General features: G+C 36.4%; 2 protein-coding genes and 1 long non-coding RNA gene across 3 annotated transcripts; 1 reads left to right on the top strand and 2 right to left on the bottom strand.

Moving 5' to 3' along the window:
• The first annotated feature begins 1,820 nt into the window (after positions 1-1,820).
• Positions 1,821-3,853, top strand: LOC140972112 (protein FAF-like, chloroplastic). The gene is made up of 2 exons (XM_073434581.1): positions 1,821-1,979; positions 2,102-3,853. Exon 2 carries the CDS (start codon positions 2,144-2,146, stop codon positions 3,620-3,622), a length of 1,479 nt encoding a protein of 492 aa, XP_073290682.1. The 5' UTR covers positions 1,821-1,979; positions 2,102-2,143; the 3' UTR covers positions 3,623-3,853.
• Positions 3,854-4,358: 505 nt separating this feature from the next.
• LOC140973192 (serine/threonine-protein phosphatase BSL3-like) lies at positions 4,359-17,253 on the bottom strand. The gene is made up of 21 exons (XM_073435802.1): positions 16,457-17,253; positions 15,699-15,759; positions 15,494-15,572; positions 15,340-15,419; positions 15,130-15,224; positions 14,948-15,047; positions 14,592-14,661; positions 13,009-13,110; positions 12,808-12,889; positions 12,505-12,684; positions 11,645-11,912; positions 11,304-11,541; positions 11,030-11,200; positions 10,364-10,602; positions 9,017-9,101; positions 8,840-8,938; positions 8,561-8,760; positions 8,392-8,467; positions 5,387-5,522; positions 5,142-5,281; positions 4,359-5,041 (listed from the first exon to the last, which is right to left on the bottom strand). The coding sequence occupies exons 1-21, from the start codon at positions 16,884-16,886 to the stop codon at positions 4,958-4,960; spliced, it is 3,015 nt and encodes a 1,004-aa protein (XP_073291903.1). The 5' UTR covers positions 16,887-17,253; the 3' UTR covers positions 4,359-4,957.
• LOC140973193 (uncharacterized) lies at positions 5,579-8,385 on the bottom strand. The gene is made up of 2 exons (XR_012174592.1): positions 6,375-8,385; positions 5,579-6,070 (listed from the first exon to the last, which is right to left on the bottom strand). It is a non-coding gene; the product is annotated as an uncharacterized lncRNA (long non-coding RNA).
• Positions 17,254-18,098: the final 845 nt, after the last annotated feature.

Here is an 18,098-nt window from a genome sequence, read left to right as displayed (position 1 = left end):
ATTATTACTAACTTTAACTTTTGATAAATCGAAAAACGTTCAATATTAAAGTATAAAACTGAAAAGTGGGTATGGAAAAACTTAAACATTTGAATATGAGGTTCAAAAAAATTTCCCCTGAAAGGTACGATAATATTTGTCCGAGTTCCACCTAAAACAAAATTTGGTGTTCAAAATTTAAATTTGAAACTTCGAAATTTATTCAATTTTTTGGGAGAAAATTATAGCCAAAATGGCTTGACTTGGATCAAAGTAGAAATAGAAATTTCAAAAAAAAAATAGAAATTTGCAGATAAATGTTTTTTTTAAGGATATTACTTTTAATTATATTAGTGAGGGGGACAAGTATCATCAAATTTTTTTGTTTCTTACACTTGGTCTCATGTGACAAAGCATATAATTTGGATTTTGGCTGACATAAAATCTATATCACGCGTCGTAATCAAAATCCATTCTCCGAAATTTACTGTCATCTCATGATCTAAACTTTTTCTATCTTTTTTTTTTGTTAACTTTTTTTATAATTTGAAAAATATATGGTTGTGAAAAAAGATGATGTCAAAAGAAAAAAAGGAAGATGTTGAAGTTAACTGCTGCTACGAGATTAAACGACAAAGATAACATTAGGTTACGATTTGAATTGATTGATTTTAAATCCATAAATTTCAAATGTATTTTTATTGTTTAAAAAAGTAATATTATAAACTTTAAATCAACCTCTTATATATTTATATAATATTTCATGTTAATTAGGATGAATTTCAAGTTCACCTAATTATGGTGTCATTTGAAATTCATTTTATTTTTTACTAATAAAATATAAACAACTAAGTTATAAGCTAATTTGATATATTTTTTTATTGTAAACAATAAAAATATAATCGAAATCAATTGATTTTAAATTCAACTTCACAAATGCAACCGTAGACTGAGTTATTCAATAATTAATTAAGATAATTGTAGATTTTTGATATTTAATGTTATGTTACAAGTTGCAACCCTAACTTGTAAAATGAAAATGACCCGCTTACCCTAATGGATAGCTGAGTTGATTAAGTATATATATGAAGTTTGAGTACAAAGTTTCAAATTCTAATTTCACAAAAAGTCTTCTCTGCAGATTTAACTTGTGTCGATGGTGTTTGCAGAACTACTATACATATACGAAGTTCTTTGTCATTGAAAAAAAAAGTTGGAGGGACTATGTGTTCATACGAATTCCTCAATTTTTTTTTAACATTATTGTATGTTTGAAGTATTCATTGATCGTAAAGCTAATCTTTGAAAGATAAAAACAAATAAAACAAAAAGAATTTTTTTTTTTTTTAAGAAAGAAATTAACTTTCATTACAAAGCCTTGAGAGAAAGTCCTTTACGAAAAATAACCTTTTAATGGAGGTTTGTCGTATTCTTATATACGTATGCCATTCTTTTGAATAATATATAATAATTAATATGTTGAGCTTTAATCTTTATTCGTTTGTGGATGGAAGCATAAATATAAATTTCTTTCCAAATTTTTTTTTTTAATTCATCAGACGTCCATCTTGATTCTTTATAAAAAAATATGAATAAGGCACTAATTAATTTGTCGAGAAAACAGCGGCTTCTTTCTTAAGCCATTTTCATTGCTTTTATTTATTGTAAATAATTGCTCCAGCAAAATATATTCTACTGACGTACGTGTTTTAAACATTCTTCCTAGTGTTCATATATTTAAATAATAACATTATTATTGATAATGAATACGTACGTAAATAAATGAAGTAAAATCGATGTTTTCGAACCTTTCATTTTAACAACTTGTATGAAAAAATATGATTATTAGGGTGATGACATATACCCTTTGGTCTCCTACAAATACCCGAGACCCCGAGTCCTTCTATTGCGTCAATCACAAATACACACCATTTATGTTCAAGACTTTCCCTGGAGACACCATCCTCTGATTTTGGATGCTGTTTCTTGATTATTTTAAGGTTATTTCACTTGTATTTTCTGTGTTGTATCATTAATGTCGTCAGAAATTTGGTTTAGTTATTGCTGCGTGTATATTTGTTTTCTGGTGTTTCTGTGCTGATAATTGAACCACTTTGTGCAGATAAAACAAGTGTTTTTGCTCACTATTTTTTAAGTGAAGAACATGTCTGTGAGAAAGAGCTTGCGTCACCTTTCTGCTTCAGTGCTATCTGTACAAGTTGAGGGGAAGGAACCAATGAAACAAGGTATAGTCACCATTCTTGGCTCAGATTTTGAGAGAAGTTACAAAGGATCCTCCTTGAGAAGAACACTCTCAGCTGATATGTCTTCCAAGAAATGGCTTTCCCAAAATGGGTTTTTCTTGCCTGTGAAAAAGGTCTGTTCTTCTCAAGAAGTGGTGGTCGTCCCGGATAATGATTCTTCTTCATCTGAGAGTGAAGAAAAATTTGAGAAGAATCCGACACAAGACGACGTTTGGAGGTCAATTCAATCTCAGAAAAAGGTGCATAAACAAGAAGAAACAAATGTTTGGGAAACAATTCTTACACGAAAGAGTGAAAATTTAGCTGCCAGAGGTCTCTTGCCACCACCTTATATTCATCCTCTTGTGAAAAGATCAGCAAGCGCCATGAGTGAAAGGAGTCTTAAAATTTGCACTGAGAGTCTTGGATCCGAGACTGGGTCTGATGAGTTCTGTTCATACGCTTCTTCAACAACTCTGAGCAATGGGGATGACGCTAAAGAAGAGAGGGAAAGGGCTGTACAAGAAGCTGCTAAAATCAAGGCGGTGGATCCCTTCGAGGATTTGCATATGGTGAAGTACAAGAATGCTCCGGCACGGCCAATTCCACCGGCACTATCTTCCATTTCTGGTGGAGATGGAGCGCCTTCACTCTACATGCATGCATACAGGAAAAATGGTAGGTTGGTTCTTGAAGCTGTTTCTGTCCCAGCAAGAAAAAGTTTCCACGCTAAACGTGAAGATGGGCGCCTTGTTTTAACTTTGATTGATCGTCTCCATTCTCAAGTAAATGAAGCAGAAAATAGGGGGCAAGAATTTGAAAAGGTGTTTGATGATATGAAGGAGGATGGTGGAAGTATTGGAGAGGGGAAGTTGGATCTCGGCTGCCATGATGATGATAGTGAAGAGGTGGATGAGGAGGAGGAGGAGGAGGAAGCCCCGGAGGTGATGACTGAAAATTTTGAACTTTCAATGCATCAAAACGAAAGTATGCAAAAATCAGCTCTGCTGATGAAAAAATTCATGGGATTAGGCAACAAGAACACAAATTACTGCCACGGGTTCAACAAGTCAGCCAAATTAATAGAGGAAGAACTCACTATCCCACAATCACTCCCACCACGGCCGCCATCTGTGGCACGTCTCATCCCATCTTCATCACCACCACAGCCAGTACCTGCAGCTACAACATTCAATGCCTATGAGTACTTCTGGCGGAACAAGACCAGTACCGTGCAAGCTACAGTCCTAAAAAACTACACGATAAATGGTGCAAATCAAGTAATGGAAGTCAAGAAAGGAAACAAAATAGGGTGTTTTGTTCCTAATCTGAGGGGCTGCAATAAGGAGCCAAGAAGATCTCTAGTAATATGGGAGCCATGCTGCATTGCAACCTCCTAATTTGCAAAAAATTACTAGTGCTGACATACATAAAATATTGATTAATCCCTTAAAATATTAATCTGCATGTCTTGTATAATCATGTCTAAGGAGCTTTGTGTATCCGAATAAACATGAATTAAGAGATTAAAAAAACAAAATTACCTATTTTTCCTTACAATTTGAGTCAGATATCTGTTTTTGCTTGGTTTTACCTGTATTGTTTCCTCATGATAATGGAATTCTACTACTTTTCATCACCCTTTCGTATCAATTTTACTTTTAATCTTCTGGGCAACACAATATCCGTCATTCTTGATTTGTCTTAGGCTCCCCTTGGTTTGAGGCTCATGAGTGAGATGTTAAATTTTTTGCAATTTTGGAACTGAATAAGCAAACGAGACACTCATGCACCATAGATGTATTTGCCCTCAAAATTAGCTCCTACCAATGGCAGATATGCGGATTATGTATTTTAAGACTTCGTTATGAAATCTTGTATTTCTCATTTCAAGGGTTCGATTCCTTATCTCCCAGAGTACAGCCACGTTAGGGTAGATTTAATGGCCATAATTGGTCCATTATTTTATTTTTGGATATCTATACAATTTCATTATAAAATACTGCAACACTTCACAATGTATGTTTAACTATCTATACAACTTCATTATTTTCCGAACTTTACCAAAATTAGCGCCAAAGAAATATATACGGAAACCTGAACTTCAAATGAAGGCCAAATGCAAACACAAATGCAAACAAGTTAAAGACCATTATATTTACTCGGAACACCAACAATTATAGTCGTTCGATGCTCAAACACGTATATCGAATTAGACACCCAGCCAATGACAATGGCGAGATATCACCACACAACTTTTACATTATATTATATTATACAAAGTAAAAACACGAATTACACAAGCCAACACCGTCTATAATTCATCAACGACCAAGAAAACATGGACTGTACCTGATATATCTCAACGATCATGTATACAGAACACAAAATAATACACCTAAATGGACCAAAAAAAGATATAAAACTGCCAAGAAATACCCATCCAATGAAGAAAATAACACTGATTCTACGGGTCCAAGAATCATGTACAGAGGATGTCACTTGTAGACCATTAACTCTTTCAGCGCAACAATCAAGAGTAACTCTTCAATCAATCAAGTCTTCATCTTCCGAAAGCCACTAAAGAGTACATACCAGAAGCTAATAGCCTTCGTCTAAGGAATGTAGATTTACCGGGAACTCTCCATATAGCATCATGCTATGTACAAATCAATGGAAATTCCAGGTATTAACACAGGCCTGGAAGAAGTATAGGAAAAATCTGGGAGCATAATCTAAATCCAAGCAAGAGAAACTCGGTCATTAGCAACTTGAGGACGACCTCTAGTGGGTGTAGGTGGTCTGTTGGCATTGAGTTCCTATGTCCAAGAACAGGCACCATATCAAAATTAATAATAACAGCTTGTTTAGTTAAACAAGTGACGAGTTTCAAAAACGAGTACGAGGTAACTGAAGCACCTGCATCCACGTGTCTTCTATATGGCGTTCAGGAGAAGTCTCCGGAGATGAAATCGCAGGGGGTAGTGGATGAATTAGTTTTGGAACAACCACTAAATCTCTGCCCAATACCAAGATAGCACCGGCATTATTTGCAGTACCTGAAGAAACAAATCAAGAAATAAAAAAGTCAACTTTAGAGGATCGAGTCAAGATTTTTTGGCGAATATACAAATTATGTACATATCTAGTGAATTAGAACATACCACAGTAGTTCGTCGCTGAGAAGAGAGTAATTAAATGCCCTTGAGCAAATCGTTCAAATCCATCCATCACACATTCATGTGCTCGAACAATTAACTGAAGATCGTTGTTATTACAAAATTCCAAAACACGATCAGGCTGCAACAAATCGAACAGCAATGAAACAAAAAGTATCAGTTGCTGTTAAACACGTGATGATGGCAGCGCCTTTCAATCTGTGCTATGAAGAATAAACACGAACGTTATAACATCCAAATGAGCAGAGAGAGTCGCGGAATTCATGATGTCAAAGCAAACATTTTTTGTTCTTAAAAGGGGTAAAGACTAAGAAAAAAAAATGTGAAAGAAACAGTGCTGCATGGCCAACCATGCGCAACCTATTTCGGCACATGGAATTTGAAGGTGATGGGATGATTAACGGGTTTATCGTATAATAGATCAGTGATCCCTTTATAGAGGTTTTGAGTCCCTTTTTCCCCATTGTGATGAATGTGGTGAGGCTCGTTAATGAGAGAACCCTTCGATCTTATAATACTCTTTAGAAGGAAATTTCTTGATGAATAAACTTGCATTCATACAAAAGTTCCGACCAACGGTAATGGAAATATATCCCTAAACTTAAGACCCCTAATTTAATTTGGTAATAATGAAGGATTTCCTAAAATGAAGACCGCTTAATCTCCTACCTAATTTATACCCAAATTATAGTGAGTTATCCCTGTTTGAAAGAAGATAAATAAACAAAAGTTTATCTAGGGAAGCCAATAAATATCTTAATGTCCTTGGGCTCTTGGATCAAGTTAGTCTATCCTCCACCGAGAGTAATTCTCCCAGTACATATCTTTATAAAATGTGAGTCCTCACATTTCAATGGAAATTGACATCACGTGTTAATGATCCAAAGACAAAAATTTCACTACATCAAAAGGAATAAACACTCCAAGTGTAAGTGTAGCATAGAAAAATCCCTCTTGGTTGGGCTGCTAGAACCGTACATCACTTCCCTCCTGGAAAACGTGCTTACCCACAAACCTGAGAGCCGGGAACCAAACAGACGCAAACATCATTGTTTCCATGGTCATCTTCCATGCGATTAACATCTTCGATTCTTTCCAGCCAAATTAATTTTTACTTGGATGGCAGCGATTATATATTTCATCAGATTTGAAACAGAGCCCTTGACCCTCCATTCCTCAATTTCAATTCTGCTTAGCCTCTTGATAAATGGGGGCTTCGAAGAATTAGCTGCTGGCTGCTTTGGTGCTTCGTTGAAAATTCTGATCGTCCTTTTATAGTGTCTCGCAAGGCTCATGGCACCAATAAGATAAGGAGGATGTCACAGCTCAACTTCTTTGGCGATTTGTTCATGGAGCCCGCTGATAAATATCTGAACCTCCTGTTCATTGGACAAAGATGTTGCTCGAGCGGCTAATTGTTCAAAGCGGGGTTGGTAATCATCTGCGTACCATCTTGGTGCAATTTGGACAATTCCCCCAGGTTATTGATTTGCATGGACGGACCACAACATAAATTACATTTGAGTTTTTGAATTCCTCCCAATGTAAATTTGGCAGTCACGCTCTAATTTCAAGAACCAGAGTTGGTTGTCTCCATCTAAACGGAAAGAAGCCAACCCAACCTTATCTTCATCTGGAGTTCTCTGATGAAGAAAAAATGTTAGCACCTGTTGAGCAATTCTAGCGGATCGAATAGGCCATCATATTTTGGGAAATCCAGATTGGCATAGCATGGGACTGATGAAGGGATCTCCTCTCCCTGGTTCATGTGTGAGCTGCTGGAAGGATTCACGAGTGTTGCTGTTCTCCCCTCCTTTGTTCGAGAGTTCCACTTTCATATGTGACAAGTTTCTGGACAATTCCTCAGGTTGAACGGTCAATGCTCGCTGCTGCTGTTCGGTTGTAACTTGGTCCTCTCGATATGCCTTGAGAAAGTCTTCAAAATGTTGGAGTGTGCTATAATCGCCCATGGTTGCTGGCTCTGGAACAATTTGTTACGGCCCAGGGATATTAATCGGTTATGGGACGATTAATGGGTTCATCGTATAGATCGGTGATCCCTTTAGAGGTTTTGCATCCCTTTTTCCTATTGTGATAAATGTGGTAATGGTTCGGTTAATGAGAGAACCCTTCGATCTCATAATACTCTTTAGAAGGAAATTTCTTGACATTTTTATTCATCATAACTGGCTTACACATACAAAAGTTCTAACCTACAGTAATGGAAAGTTCTCCATAAACTTAAAACCCCTAATTTAATTTGATAATTATGTAAGATTTCCTAAAATGAAGATTCCTTAATCTCCTACCAAATTTATTCCCCGAAAGCAGAAAAATAAATAAAAGTTTATCGAGATAAATTTATTAACTAGTTCACGCAACAGAACACAAAAAGATAAATAATAAAAAGAATCTGCCAGGCTGACTAAGCTGCATTTACTCAGTATTCCAGCAGATTGATTAGATAACTGAGTGAGAACTAAATTCTAACAGTTCATCGGACTAAAATCATTTACTGATGTAAATTTACAGTCTCTTTAAACTAATGTTCCTTAAGTTTCCAAAACGCGAGTTTTCTCGACTTGCAAGAAAGAAACCACTAAAGTTGAAGTGTTGAACCCCAAACTAGAAGATTATCAAACCTATAATCTATATCATTCTTTGCCAAATAATGTGCACAATATTCATAACACAAGGACCCATCCAATTTGCCTGACTCTAAAAGCTAAAATGTAAAATGGGATTAGCACGGACAAAGAAGCATAATTCTGCAACTATAAAATGACAAAAAGGGAACAAGCAAAAAAATGCCTGAACAAATAACTTGGCATATTTGCACTCAAGCACAAGAGCATAAGCATGAACAGTAGTAGCAAGAAGTTCCAAAAGTGGAGAGGTCTTTAATGGTCCTCGCAAGGGTATTTGAAGCACCCCCGTTCCCTACAAGTTATGATTGAACAGTGCAGCAAACTGTCGAGAGAGACACCTACCCCAAAGGTAACCAAACCAGGACCTCTTGCATTCGGTCGCAATCCTTCCACACTATCGTTTTCAGTGGGATCGGACCTACAATGATAGATTCACATCAACAACACGTCATGCACAGATTTAGAACAAGGACAAGAATTAAAAACACGACCAGAACAGGCATGCACTAACCACAACAAGTCCATTAGAATAATGGAACCTGCTTCCATTGTGATTGGCCGTTGAATATTCTCAATCTGTTCCATATGGTTAATTGATCTCCCAATACCACCATGCATGCAAATAATTTTTTTCTCAATCAATGCAGCCAGAGGAAGCCAATTAAACAGTCGGTTTATACGATGCCAGGCCCATATTCCATCTCGCTCACCCTGCCCGTGAAACAACCACAAGGTCCACATTTTGTTCAAGATAAAATTGCAAAACCAAAAAGAGTAAACGATAATTCACCATGCGCTCTATGCACTCAATTCGAAAGCCAAAAAGTGCATTGATATCTGCAGCTTCATGATTGCCACGGATCAAATGTATTTGATGGGGATGTTCAACCTAAAATAGATCAACAGTTTATTTACATTAGAGCAGTGCATTGAGGGTAGATGCAGCATTTGAGACTGTGTCAGGCACCTTTAAAGCCAGGAGAAGGGTTATGGTCTCCAAGCTGTGTTGACCACGATCAACATAATCTCCCAAGAAAAGATAATCAATATATCTGATTGACATCTATAACAGTCAGTATCCCATGGAAACGAAAAACTTAAGAGTCAATTAGATAGACATCACAAAATGTGTTCCATTAGATTTAACTCATCGAAACCATTATTATCGCAAAGCAATGCTGACGAATTTGTGAAACGCGTTAAACCTTTTTGACAAAACTACTGTGCTGCATTCTAAAGCAGGTAGAGTATGTTCACAAAATTAACGACAAAAAGGCAAATAACATGAACAGATACCAATGGATAACTGAGGATATCAGATTCCACAGAGAAACAAAGAAAACATTCCCATCATTTGTAGTGTGTGAACAATCTATTTTCATATCTTCTACCAATTATCCTTTCATTTTTTCACACTCCATTGTATCCAACTATATTTAAAATGCTTTTAAAATTATGTTTTCAATATATTGAAATGGTACGAGCAAGCGAAGGAAGTTAATTAACATTGATACTATTTTTCATTCCCAAGTTCTGCAACAAAAAATCCTTGAACCCATACATACTGAAGCGGATTCAGAGTGGATAAACGCAGACTCAGTGACAGAATTTCACTACCATGCAACAACTAAAAGCCCAATCAGGCTAATAGTAAAGCAAGTATTTAAAATGCGAATAATGAGGCTCGTCATCAGAACAAGAGTCATGAGGTGCTTTTCGAAAGGACATGAATGTAAAATCACTGATGCAGTCCGTCACGTGGTATTCATAAAGGAGGGCTGACAACAATATCAATTCCAACACCTAGATATGTACCCTTCTGAACGGAACCTGACAACAGGTACCATCCAAATTCCAAAGTGCCTAATAAATTACTGATGAAATCAACCATATTTCAGATGTTTCCATAGAATAATTAAACAGAAAATACCCGTGAAGGAAAAACATTAGGTATGAGATGAGAAAACGGGTATTGATGCTCGTGGTTTAGGAAGTTACAACACCAAATCAGAATAGTGGGCAGTGTTTATATAATATTACAAACATGAATACATCACTATGAAAACCAAGGTGAGTTACACAAACTAAATTTTAAACATGTACAGCCAATCCAGAAGTGCATGCAATAACATAAGAGGTAGCATAAATTTAGAAAGAAAATTCAAATTTCATGGTAAAAAACATTTTCACAAAAGAGACATCAATAAAGATGTCTATCAGGAAATAACTTAGACAACAAACAACACAATTTTCTGAAAAAATTAATTGGGTCGGCAATCGAGAGCATGGACTCAGATGTGAGTCTAAAACTTACGCAATATCACCAGCAGTTGAAGGGGATCCATATTCATCAAAAAGACGCATGAGATCCCCAAACTGCCCGTGCAAATCCCCAAATATTTTAATAGGAGCCTTCAGCTGCAATACACTAGGCTCGCTGGCAAATATCCTCTCAGCACTATCACAGAGATCAGCAATCTCATTGCAATCCAAGAAAAATTGCCGCCGAACTGGAGGCTTCCAACCACGAGGTTTCAAAAGGTGAGCAATCACCTGAGAGATAAGCAATCATGAGGCTTCCTAATAACCTTTTAGCAAGAAATAAATATCTAAGCTGCAACGGTCATTATTTTAAATTTAGCAACCAAAAACATATGATAACATAGCTACATAAATCACTGAAAACAAATTTAAGAACCTACACAGACATGAAAAACATAACCATGTGATTGATTTTTAGAGCATTCACATTTTAAAGAAAATAAATCCCCTCTTATGTTGCAAAATGCACTTTGACTGTACATGCATTATGAAATTGGTCAACAGCCATCCAACACTACAACTACAGAATCTAAAGTGGAAGAAGAAATAAATATCATTCATCAAAAATTTAATTCAGAACTCATCACCAACATCCCTCTATTCAGATCGCAATAAACCTCATGTTAACGCACATAGAATTGTGAGGAGGCCAAACTACCTTCTTCGGTACACTGTTAATAGACATTTGTCTGTCCAATAGTTTCCTAGCTGCTGTTGCACTTTCTGGAGTTCCATAACTAACCCGCCTGCCTTCATTTTCAAATTGATCAATTGAAAGCTGCCTAACCATACCACCTAAAGCACCACCAGTTTCTGCAGCTACAACAACCTGCAAATGTAATTACAGCAAGTGAACAAATTATTGGCAACTAAAACAGTGGTGATTTATAAAATGGACATAAGCAATATATTTCAGTATCATAGATACTCACGGCACGATGATGAAGCCTAACTCCAGCTGGGGCAGAAATATTTGAATCTGCAGAATCAGGTTTAATCAAAGAAGATATCTGTTTCCCACTCGGGGTTGCCTCCGCCCCGCGATCTCTCTCTGGCAGTTCAACTTCCCCATTAATTTGCCGAGCTTTAGCAGCTGCTAATGTAGCACTAATAGCCTCTGCTTCTGCTGCTGCTGCCTCAACTAAGTATTCAACACCTCTGCTTAGTCTCCTGCGTGAGATATTCTATTTAGTATAAAGCATTTGCAGCAACCAGTATAGTCGAATTTATGAACAAAATATACATCACATATAAAATACAAATATATTTTTACCGGGAACCTTGGAGCAGTGCATTTTCTGTACTTATATCTGTATACACATCACCATTTAGAGGGTGGGTAGCAACAGGACTTCCTACCACAACTGAACTATCAGTATCTTCATCAGGCACTGATGCCCTGGTTCGATCATCATTGAATCCATATCTTCCTTGTAGCCTTCCTTGTTGTATATTGGATACAGCAGCTGCATGTGAAGCTGCACTCATCGTTTCAGCAGCGGACAGATCTTCAGCAACTAGCAAATCATCAAGCAAAACCCCTAAAGAAACAACCAATCCAATTGTTAATAAAAGTAAACGACACATCCAAATTTGTTAAATTGTGTCAGGAGCAATATCCTGTATAAAGTTCTGGGCCAAGGATTGAAAAGCAGAAACACAATAATAGAATTAGCAACAAAAGCTAGCATTTGATTCCAAGTTACGAGTAACAGACAGTTAACGAGTGAGATTTTTAAAAGACCGTCAGTATTGCTTAACAAGAGAAATGCTCTGAGAGATGTAGCAGAAGGCAACTTAGCTAATAAGCCCGCACCAGCTCTTCTTTGTTGTTACACTTTTTTACCATTATGCGCTCTAAAAATTTAACTTATTTTGAATACATGGAAAGTTGTTCATAAGGCAATCATTTACCATGCATACATAAACATACAAAACCAATTACTTCATTCTCATTCAGTCATTTGTTTCCAACAAAGTACAGAGACACCGGAAACAAATGCAAGCCTAGCCACAGCGTTTCACATGATCCATTATTCTCAAGAGGCTTAGCAAAATAACAAACCATTAATCCCTGGTGCGAACTGCAGAGAAATTAAAAAAAATTATTTACTTAGTAATACAATGTCTCACCACCACGTAGTCCACCATATGTGAAGATCAAATCACCAACAGCAGCAGACGCATGTCTACAACGCCTCGTCAATTCAACTGCTGCATCCCCACCAGCAGCATCGGCACTATATCTGCCAGTTCTGGGACTTGTAACAACAGAGTTTGTGTCACACCAAACTCCTGCTGCAGTATCCAATACTGCAAAAGGGATAAAATATCAAAAGATCATTTCAAGATATAAATGAACTTGAGATTTGTTTTGAAATAAAGTAATTTTTGGTAGGTGAGAAATTATCATATAAAACGTGTATCTGAAAATACCAGCAACGCTTGATGAGTCCTCTACCATGCGTCCGCCGCCAAGTGCCCCTCCAGATACATGAAGGCGTGCATTAACAAAAACCTGAAAAGACAATATAAACTGTAAGTTTTATCCACAGAACAGAAGTATCATTAACCCTTATTTATCAATGAAAAAAAATGAAACACAATTTTGCTAGACTAATTAAATAAAGAGCTTACTGCCGCGTGTTGATATCTGGGAGATGGTGACACCCCAGGCGCGATGGCCCATTCCCAACGACCATCTCTGTGTTTGGCCAGGCCATATGCACTAGCCAGTGGCTGTGTGATATCATTTAAAGAAGAGCAGTAAACAGAGAGCAAAGAAATGCCAAAAAATTATTGTTAAGGAGATTACAGTGTTATTCAGCAACTTAGCAAAATATATCATTAGTTAGAAGTGTAAAACGAATGTATTTACACGCAATCGGTGCTCAAGCTTGCGAAGGCTACTAGATATCTTTATGTCAAATAAACATTTAAATTAAAATTATTCATCCACTGAAAAATAAGAATTACCCAAACCAAGATCTCAAATTAAGAATTAAACAAGTAAAGATTTATAGCTGAATAAGACAGAAATGTTAAAATACAGATTCAAACTGCAAATGTTATCTAAAATATGATCAACCCTGTCAAGGATAATAGTCTCTATAGCTAAAAAAATCCTACGGTTGTGCTTGGTTGGAAGTTAAGTAATGAATGATTATTTATGGAATGATAAATAATTTGATTTGATGGGATAAGAAGTAGAATGTGATAATTAATTATTTTTTTGGTGTAAATAATTGGATGTGATATTAGGTTGTGATTGTACTCCTGTTACTTTTTGTTTTTTGGGAAGGGTTTTGCTAAGAAACTGATCAGGAAAGGGGCACAATTGTGAAAGCATACTGTAACCCAAGGAACTGTTTAATCATGGCTTAGGGATAAGGCGAAATAGGAGTGCTCCACAAATAGGAGTGCAATTTGCAGGCCCAGGATTTTAAGTTATGCAACCATATATTGGATCTTACCGGATGCGGATAAGTTAATAATCAGATTCTAATTCTGCACAAGAAACAAAGCCTAAAAGAATAAAGTCCTTGTCTACCTTTAGCAATATTAGCCCTTACTCAGAACAACTGGAAATAGAACTACATTAATTGCCTCGAATCGTAGAGAATCTATAAAATAAAAAAACAATGATCAAGTTGTTAAATCTACTGGTTAAGAAGAAAACAAACTCCATCCTATAACAGATGCCATAAAAACTTCGGCTATAGAATTATTTGTTGTTTTTTCTTTTACATAATACAATTGCTTTTGGGCATTTTAAAAAAAAAAACAGAAAAAGAAACTTAATCATCCTTCTTGGAATAGAGTTCGAAAGGCGGCACGAAATAGCAGACATAGAGAGCCATTAAGTTGCTGCAACAACCATTGAGATTTTCTAATTTTCGGATCTTAAGTAAACTTGATGTCGAAAAAGTAGGAGTTATTTTGAATAGAATATATTCCACACCACTTACCCAGGGCACTGCTTTATATGGAAACAAGTGCATGTGAGCAAACTATTGGAAACTCCGTTCCCTTAATCTAAGCAAACCATATCTAAGATCCACTTTCTTTTAAGAAAAAAATATGATGGACCAAGGAAATAGAGCAAGTAAAATAGTTTATAGAGGCAAAAAACAAATCCATGTGAAAGCAAATAAGTAAATCAATAATAAGTCGATCCCTTAAAACATGATGATACAATTATTGATGGAAATCACACTAACCACACTATTTGCATCCCTTCCACCACAGAGTAAAAGAAGACCATCAGAACGTGCACTTGCAGTTGCATACCTAGGTCAACACACAAGCAAGATGAATAATCAACGAGTGGACAGAAAAATAATGTAACTGAACCACAATCCTCCACTTAAAAACAGATAGAAGCTGTTTTTCAGGAAAAATAAAGTCGAACAACATAATCAGATGAAAACTTATTTAATACAAAAATCATATCCGTATGTTAGATAAGAACTATAATATAAAGTACTCAAGTAAAACCTAAAGCCAGAGTGAAAATAAAAGGTAATAAAAAATCTAAACATTTACTCAAGTCTATGAGAAAGTATCTGGAGCTCACATGCATGGAGGTGGACCTTCGCCCTCAGGTTCCAGTTTACGCCATTCATATGGCTTAGCAGCGGTGTCCAGAGCCCATACATCAGCTAGAGGCCTCTTTCCTAGTCAGTATGCACAGATATATTGGGCTATAGATATTACAAAGCAGAAAGAAGAAACGACCAAACACCGCATGATACCAACCATCATTTCCGCCGATTGCCATAAGATATCGTTGCCCCACCAAAGCCATTACATGACCGTATCGAGGTCCTGGTCCAGGGCCTTGGACCACAACCCTAACAGAAATTTCAGTCCAGCAATTGTTTAATAGATGAAATTTTCAGAGTGAAGCAACAATTACTCACAAGTTAAGGTGCCAAACATGCATAAATTCACTTTTTCATGACTGACCTATGCCATCTTGGCCGTTGTTGCGTAAGGTCGAGAACATGAAGATCTTCTGCAGACAAACCAGCTGGACCAATCCCACCCTATGAAGATGAACGTTGAAGCATCATATCCAAATCACAGTTGAGTATTTAAACATCATTCTGCATCAACACACCTGAATTACAACCATTGTACCCACAGCAGTTGCAACGTGAGCTGCCCTAGGTGTTGGTGGTTCTCCAATTGGTGTGATTCTGCTTGTAGTAAAGTCCCATGTCACAATTAGGAAAGTTCAAACTAAGACAAAGAGCGAGCAAGCCAGGAAAAGTAACCGATGAAGCATAAAGGCTCCAAATAGATGAATAATCGATTCATCGTACCGAGACCATTTATTTGTCAACACGTCGTAAGAATGCACATCAGCAGTAGCTCCAGCTAATCCTGCAAATAAATGCACGCTTAAATGTCATTAACATCCCTATAACAAGGTAATAGTCCATTTTAACTATTAAGATCAACATAACATCATAACAAGGGAAAAATGTGTGCCTAAGAACTGAAACAATTTTAAACAAACATAGAGAGGAAATTCACACTTAGCTAGATAGAAAATAGTGTAGACAACATTCTGCAGTACAACTATAATTTAAATTTGTATCAAAATATATAACTCCACAAAGTAAATGAAGATAAAATATTCTTCACCTCATAATAGAAAATCTACAAATCTCAAAGCAAGCAGGCACACTCAGGATTAACACACAAGCAAGATAACTATTCTAGAAAATTGAGGCAAATAAACTCCATCTTGATCTCTACTGTCTCAGATACAAGAGTCGATAATCGATTCACTTTTCAATTTCTGATTTACCACGTTATATTTGAACTGACGCAGGGAAAAAATCACCGAGGAATCCTAAACAATAATCCAAGAGACAAAACAAAGGTTAAAACTCTAAAACTTTCCAACAAAAGAATTAGCTAAAATGCTATAAAATTAAACTTAAACTAAACACAACACAACACCAGAATTCGGTGAAAAACATCATCTTCCTATAGTTGAAACAAGAAGGGAAACGCGAAATGAATTGACAAAAAATAAAAAATCCTCCATAATTCCTAGGTTGAAAAAGCATACGAATTCCGGCACTTCCGGCAGAGGATGGGGTTCCAGATGCAGAATTCCCTTCAAGCGCTGTAGCCCCGCCGAACAGAATCAATCTAGGGCCAAGATACCCGGAACTCCCCTCCTCCCCGACAGCTGGCACAGCTGTCAGAGTGTGGCCACACCGAGGCCCTGGACCATCTTCCTTCTTCTCGATGACGGCATTAACCACGCTGTAATTAGGGGCGCAGCGCGGCCCCGCCAGCAACGCTCCACCACCACTATTACTATTACTATTACTATTACTATTACTAACACTGTTGTTACCATCAGTTTGCTGCTGCTGCTGCGGCGCATGTAACGAGGACCCGGATTCCGTATGCTGGTCCTCACCGTTAGCAGTGGTTGCCTGCTGCAACGGATCGTGATCTTTGTCAGTAGCCATAGCAGAATCCACGTCCATTCTCACTCAAAACCCTAAAAAATCTTGCTACAAGATCGGAGCTTGAATTCTCAAGAATTCGCATTACCGAAAACCACCAACGAAAAGCCCTAGCTCCAATCCTCCAAATTTCACCAAGAAAATAAACTCCTTTTCAAGCCGCTTTCTTATGAAGTGGACACGAAGAATACAGGCGAGACGGCCAATCCAATTCCGAGCACACACTTCCTCCCTCAATCCAAACACGTTACTTACTCTCTCTACGGATATATATGTATAAATATGTATATATATATATATACTGTGTATCTCTCTCTCTCTTTCAGAAAGAGCGCTGGAGAAAAGGAGAGGAATTTACCATTTTCTTTCGATATATTTTTCGCTTTTATTGACTGCCGTAGACTTCATACAACGGCGGCGGGATTTAGCTAAATTTTCGGTCCAAACTAAGGTTTGTACCTCTTCATCAGTATATTCTACGTTGAAAAATTAATTACTTTAATTGTGGCATCTATCATATAACCTATTAACCAAGCACGCATGTAAATTATAATATATGAATATTGTCCTTTTTAATAAAAAAAAAATAGACGAATAAATTAGATTGAAATTCTAAGATTAACAAATTAGGAAAAATAAGAAAAAAATATGAAATGGAAGACGAGGGATTTTAATGTTAATTAAAAGTTACAACGATTAGTAGAGTAAAATTTGAAATAAAATATATTTTTGATATTTTATTCATAAATTATTATTTAACAAGAACTATTTTCAAAGTTACATATAGAATTTGACATGTAATCAAATCGAACCAAAACAAAATTGTTTAAGTGTTCTAATATAACAAAGATAAGTAAAGATTTTTAAATTAGTTTTGCTATCCTCGGAAATTCGAATTATATATGTTATATTATTTAAAAAAATGCTAGTTTTGGTCGGGTGTGGACGGACGCGCCGATGTGGAGCGTAGAAAAATAAATGTTTGACAACTATGATTCTGGCTTATCATTTAAAAATCAATTAGATTTTCGTACATTACATTGTATAATGATAATGGATGTATCCAATAAGTTAAAATTCTCTATTACAATTAGAAAATTGTTCAGCAACGTTGCGAAACACATCCATCATTTTTTTAAAGCTAGTGTCACACCCACAAAACATATATTAATTAATATATTATTTAAAAAAAATACACATTTGATTTCGAGCTCGTTCATTTATTTAATAGTA

The sequence above is a fragment of the Primulina huaijiensis genome, chromosome 3 (genome assembly GCF_012295235.1).
Source record: "Primulina huaijiensis isolate GDHJ02 chromosome 3, ASM1229523v2, whole genome shotgun sequence".
NCBI lineage: Eukaryota > Viridiplantae > Streptophyta > Magnoliopsida > Lamiales > Gesneriaceae > Primulina > Primulina huaijiensis.
This window is presented reverse-complemented; position numbering and strand designations above follow the sequence as displayed.

Coding starts and splice junctions, on each gene's coding strand:
- LOC140972112 (XM_073434581.1), top strand. CDS start 2,144: ATGTCTGTGAGAAAGAGCTTGCGTCACCTTTCTGCTTCAGTGCTATCT.
- LOC140973192 (XM_073435802.1), bottom strand. CDS start 16,886: ATGGACGTGGATTCTGCTATGGCTACTGACAAAGATCACGATCCGTTG. Junction 15,760..16,456: donor TGCCGGAAGTGCCGGAATTC/GTATGCTTTTTC, acceptor ATTTATTTGCAG/GATTAGCTGGAGCTACTGCT. Junction 11,913..12,504: donor ATATGGTGGACTACGTGGTG/GTGAGACATTGT, acceptor TTGTTTCTTTAG/GGGTTTTGCTTGATGATTTG.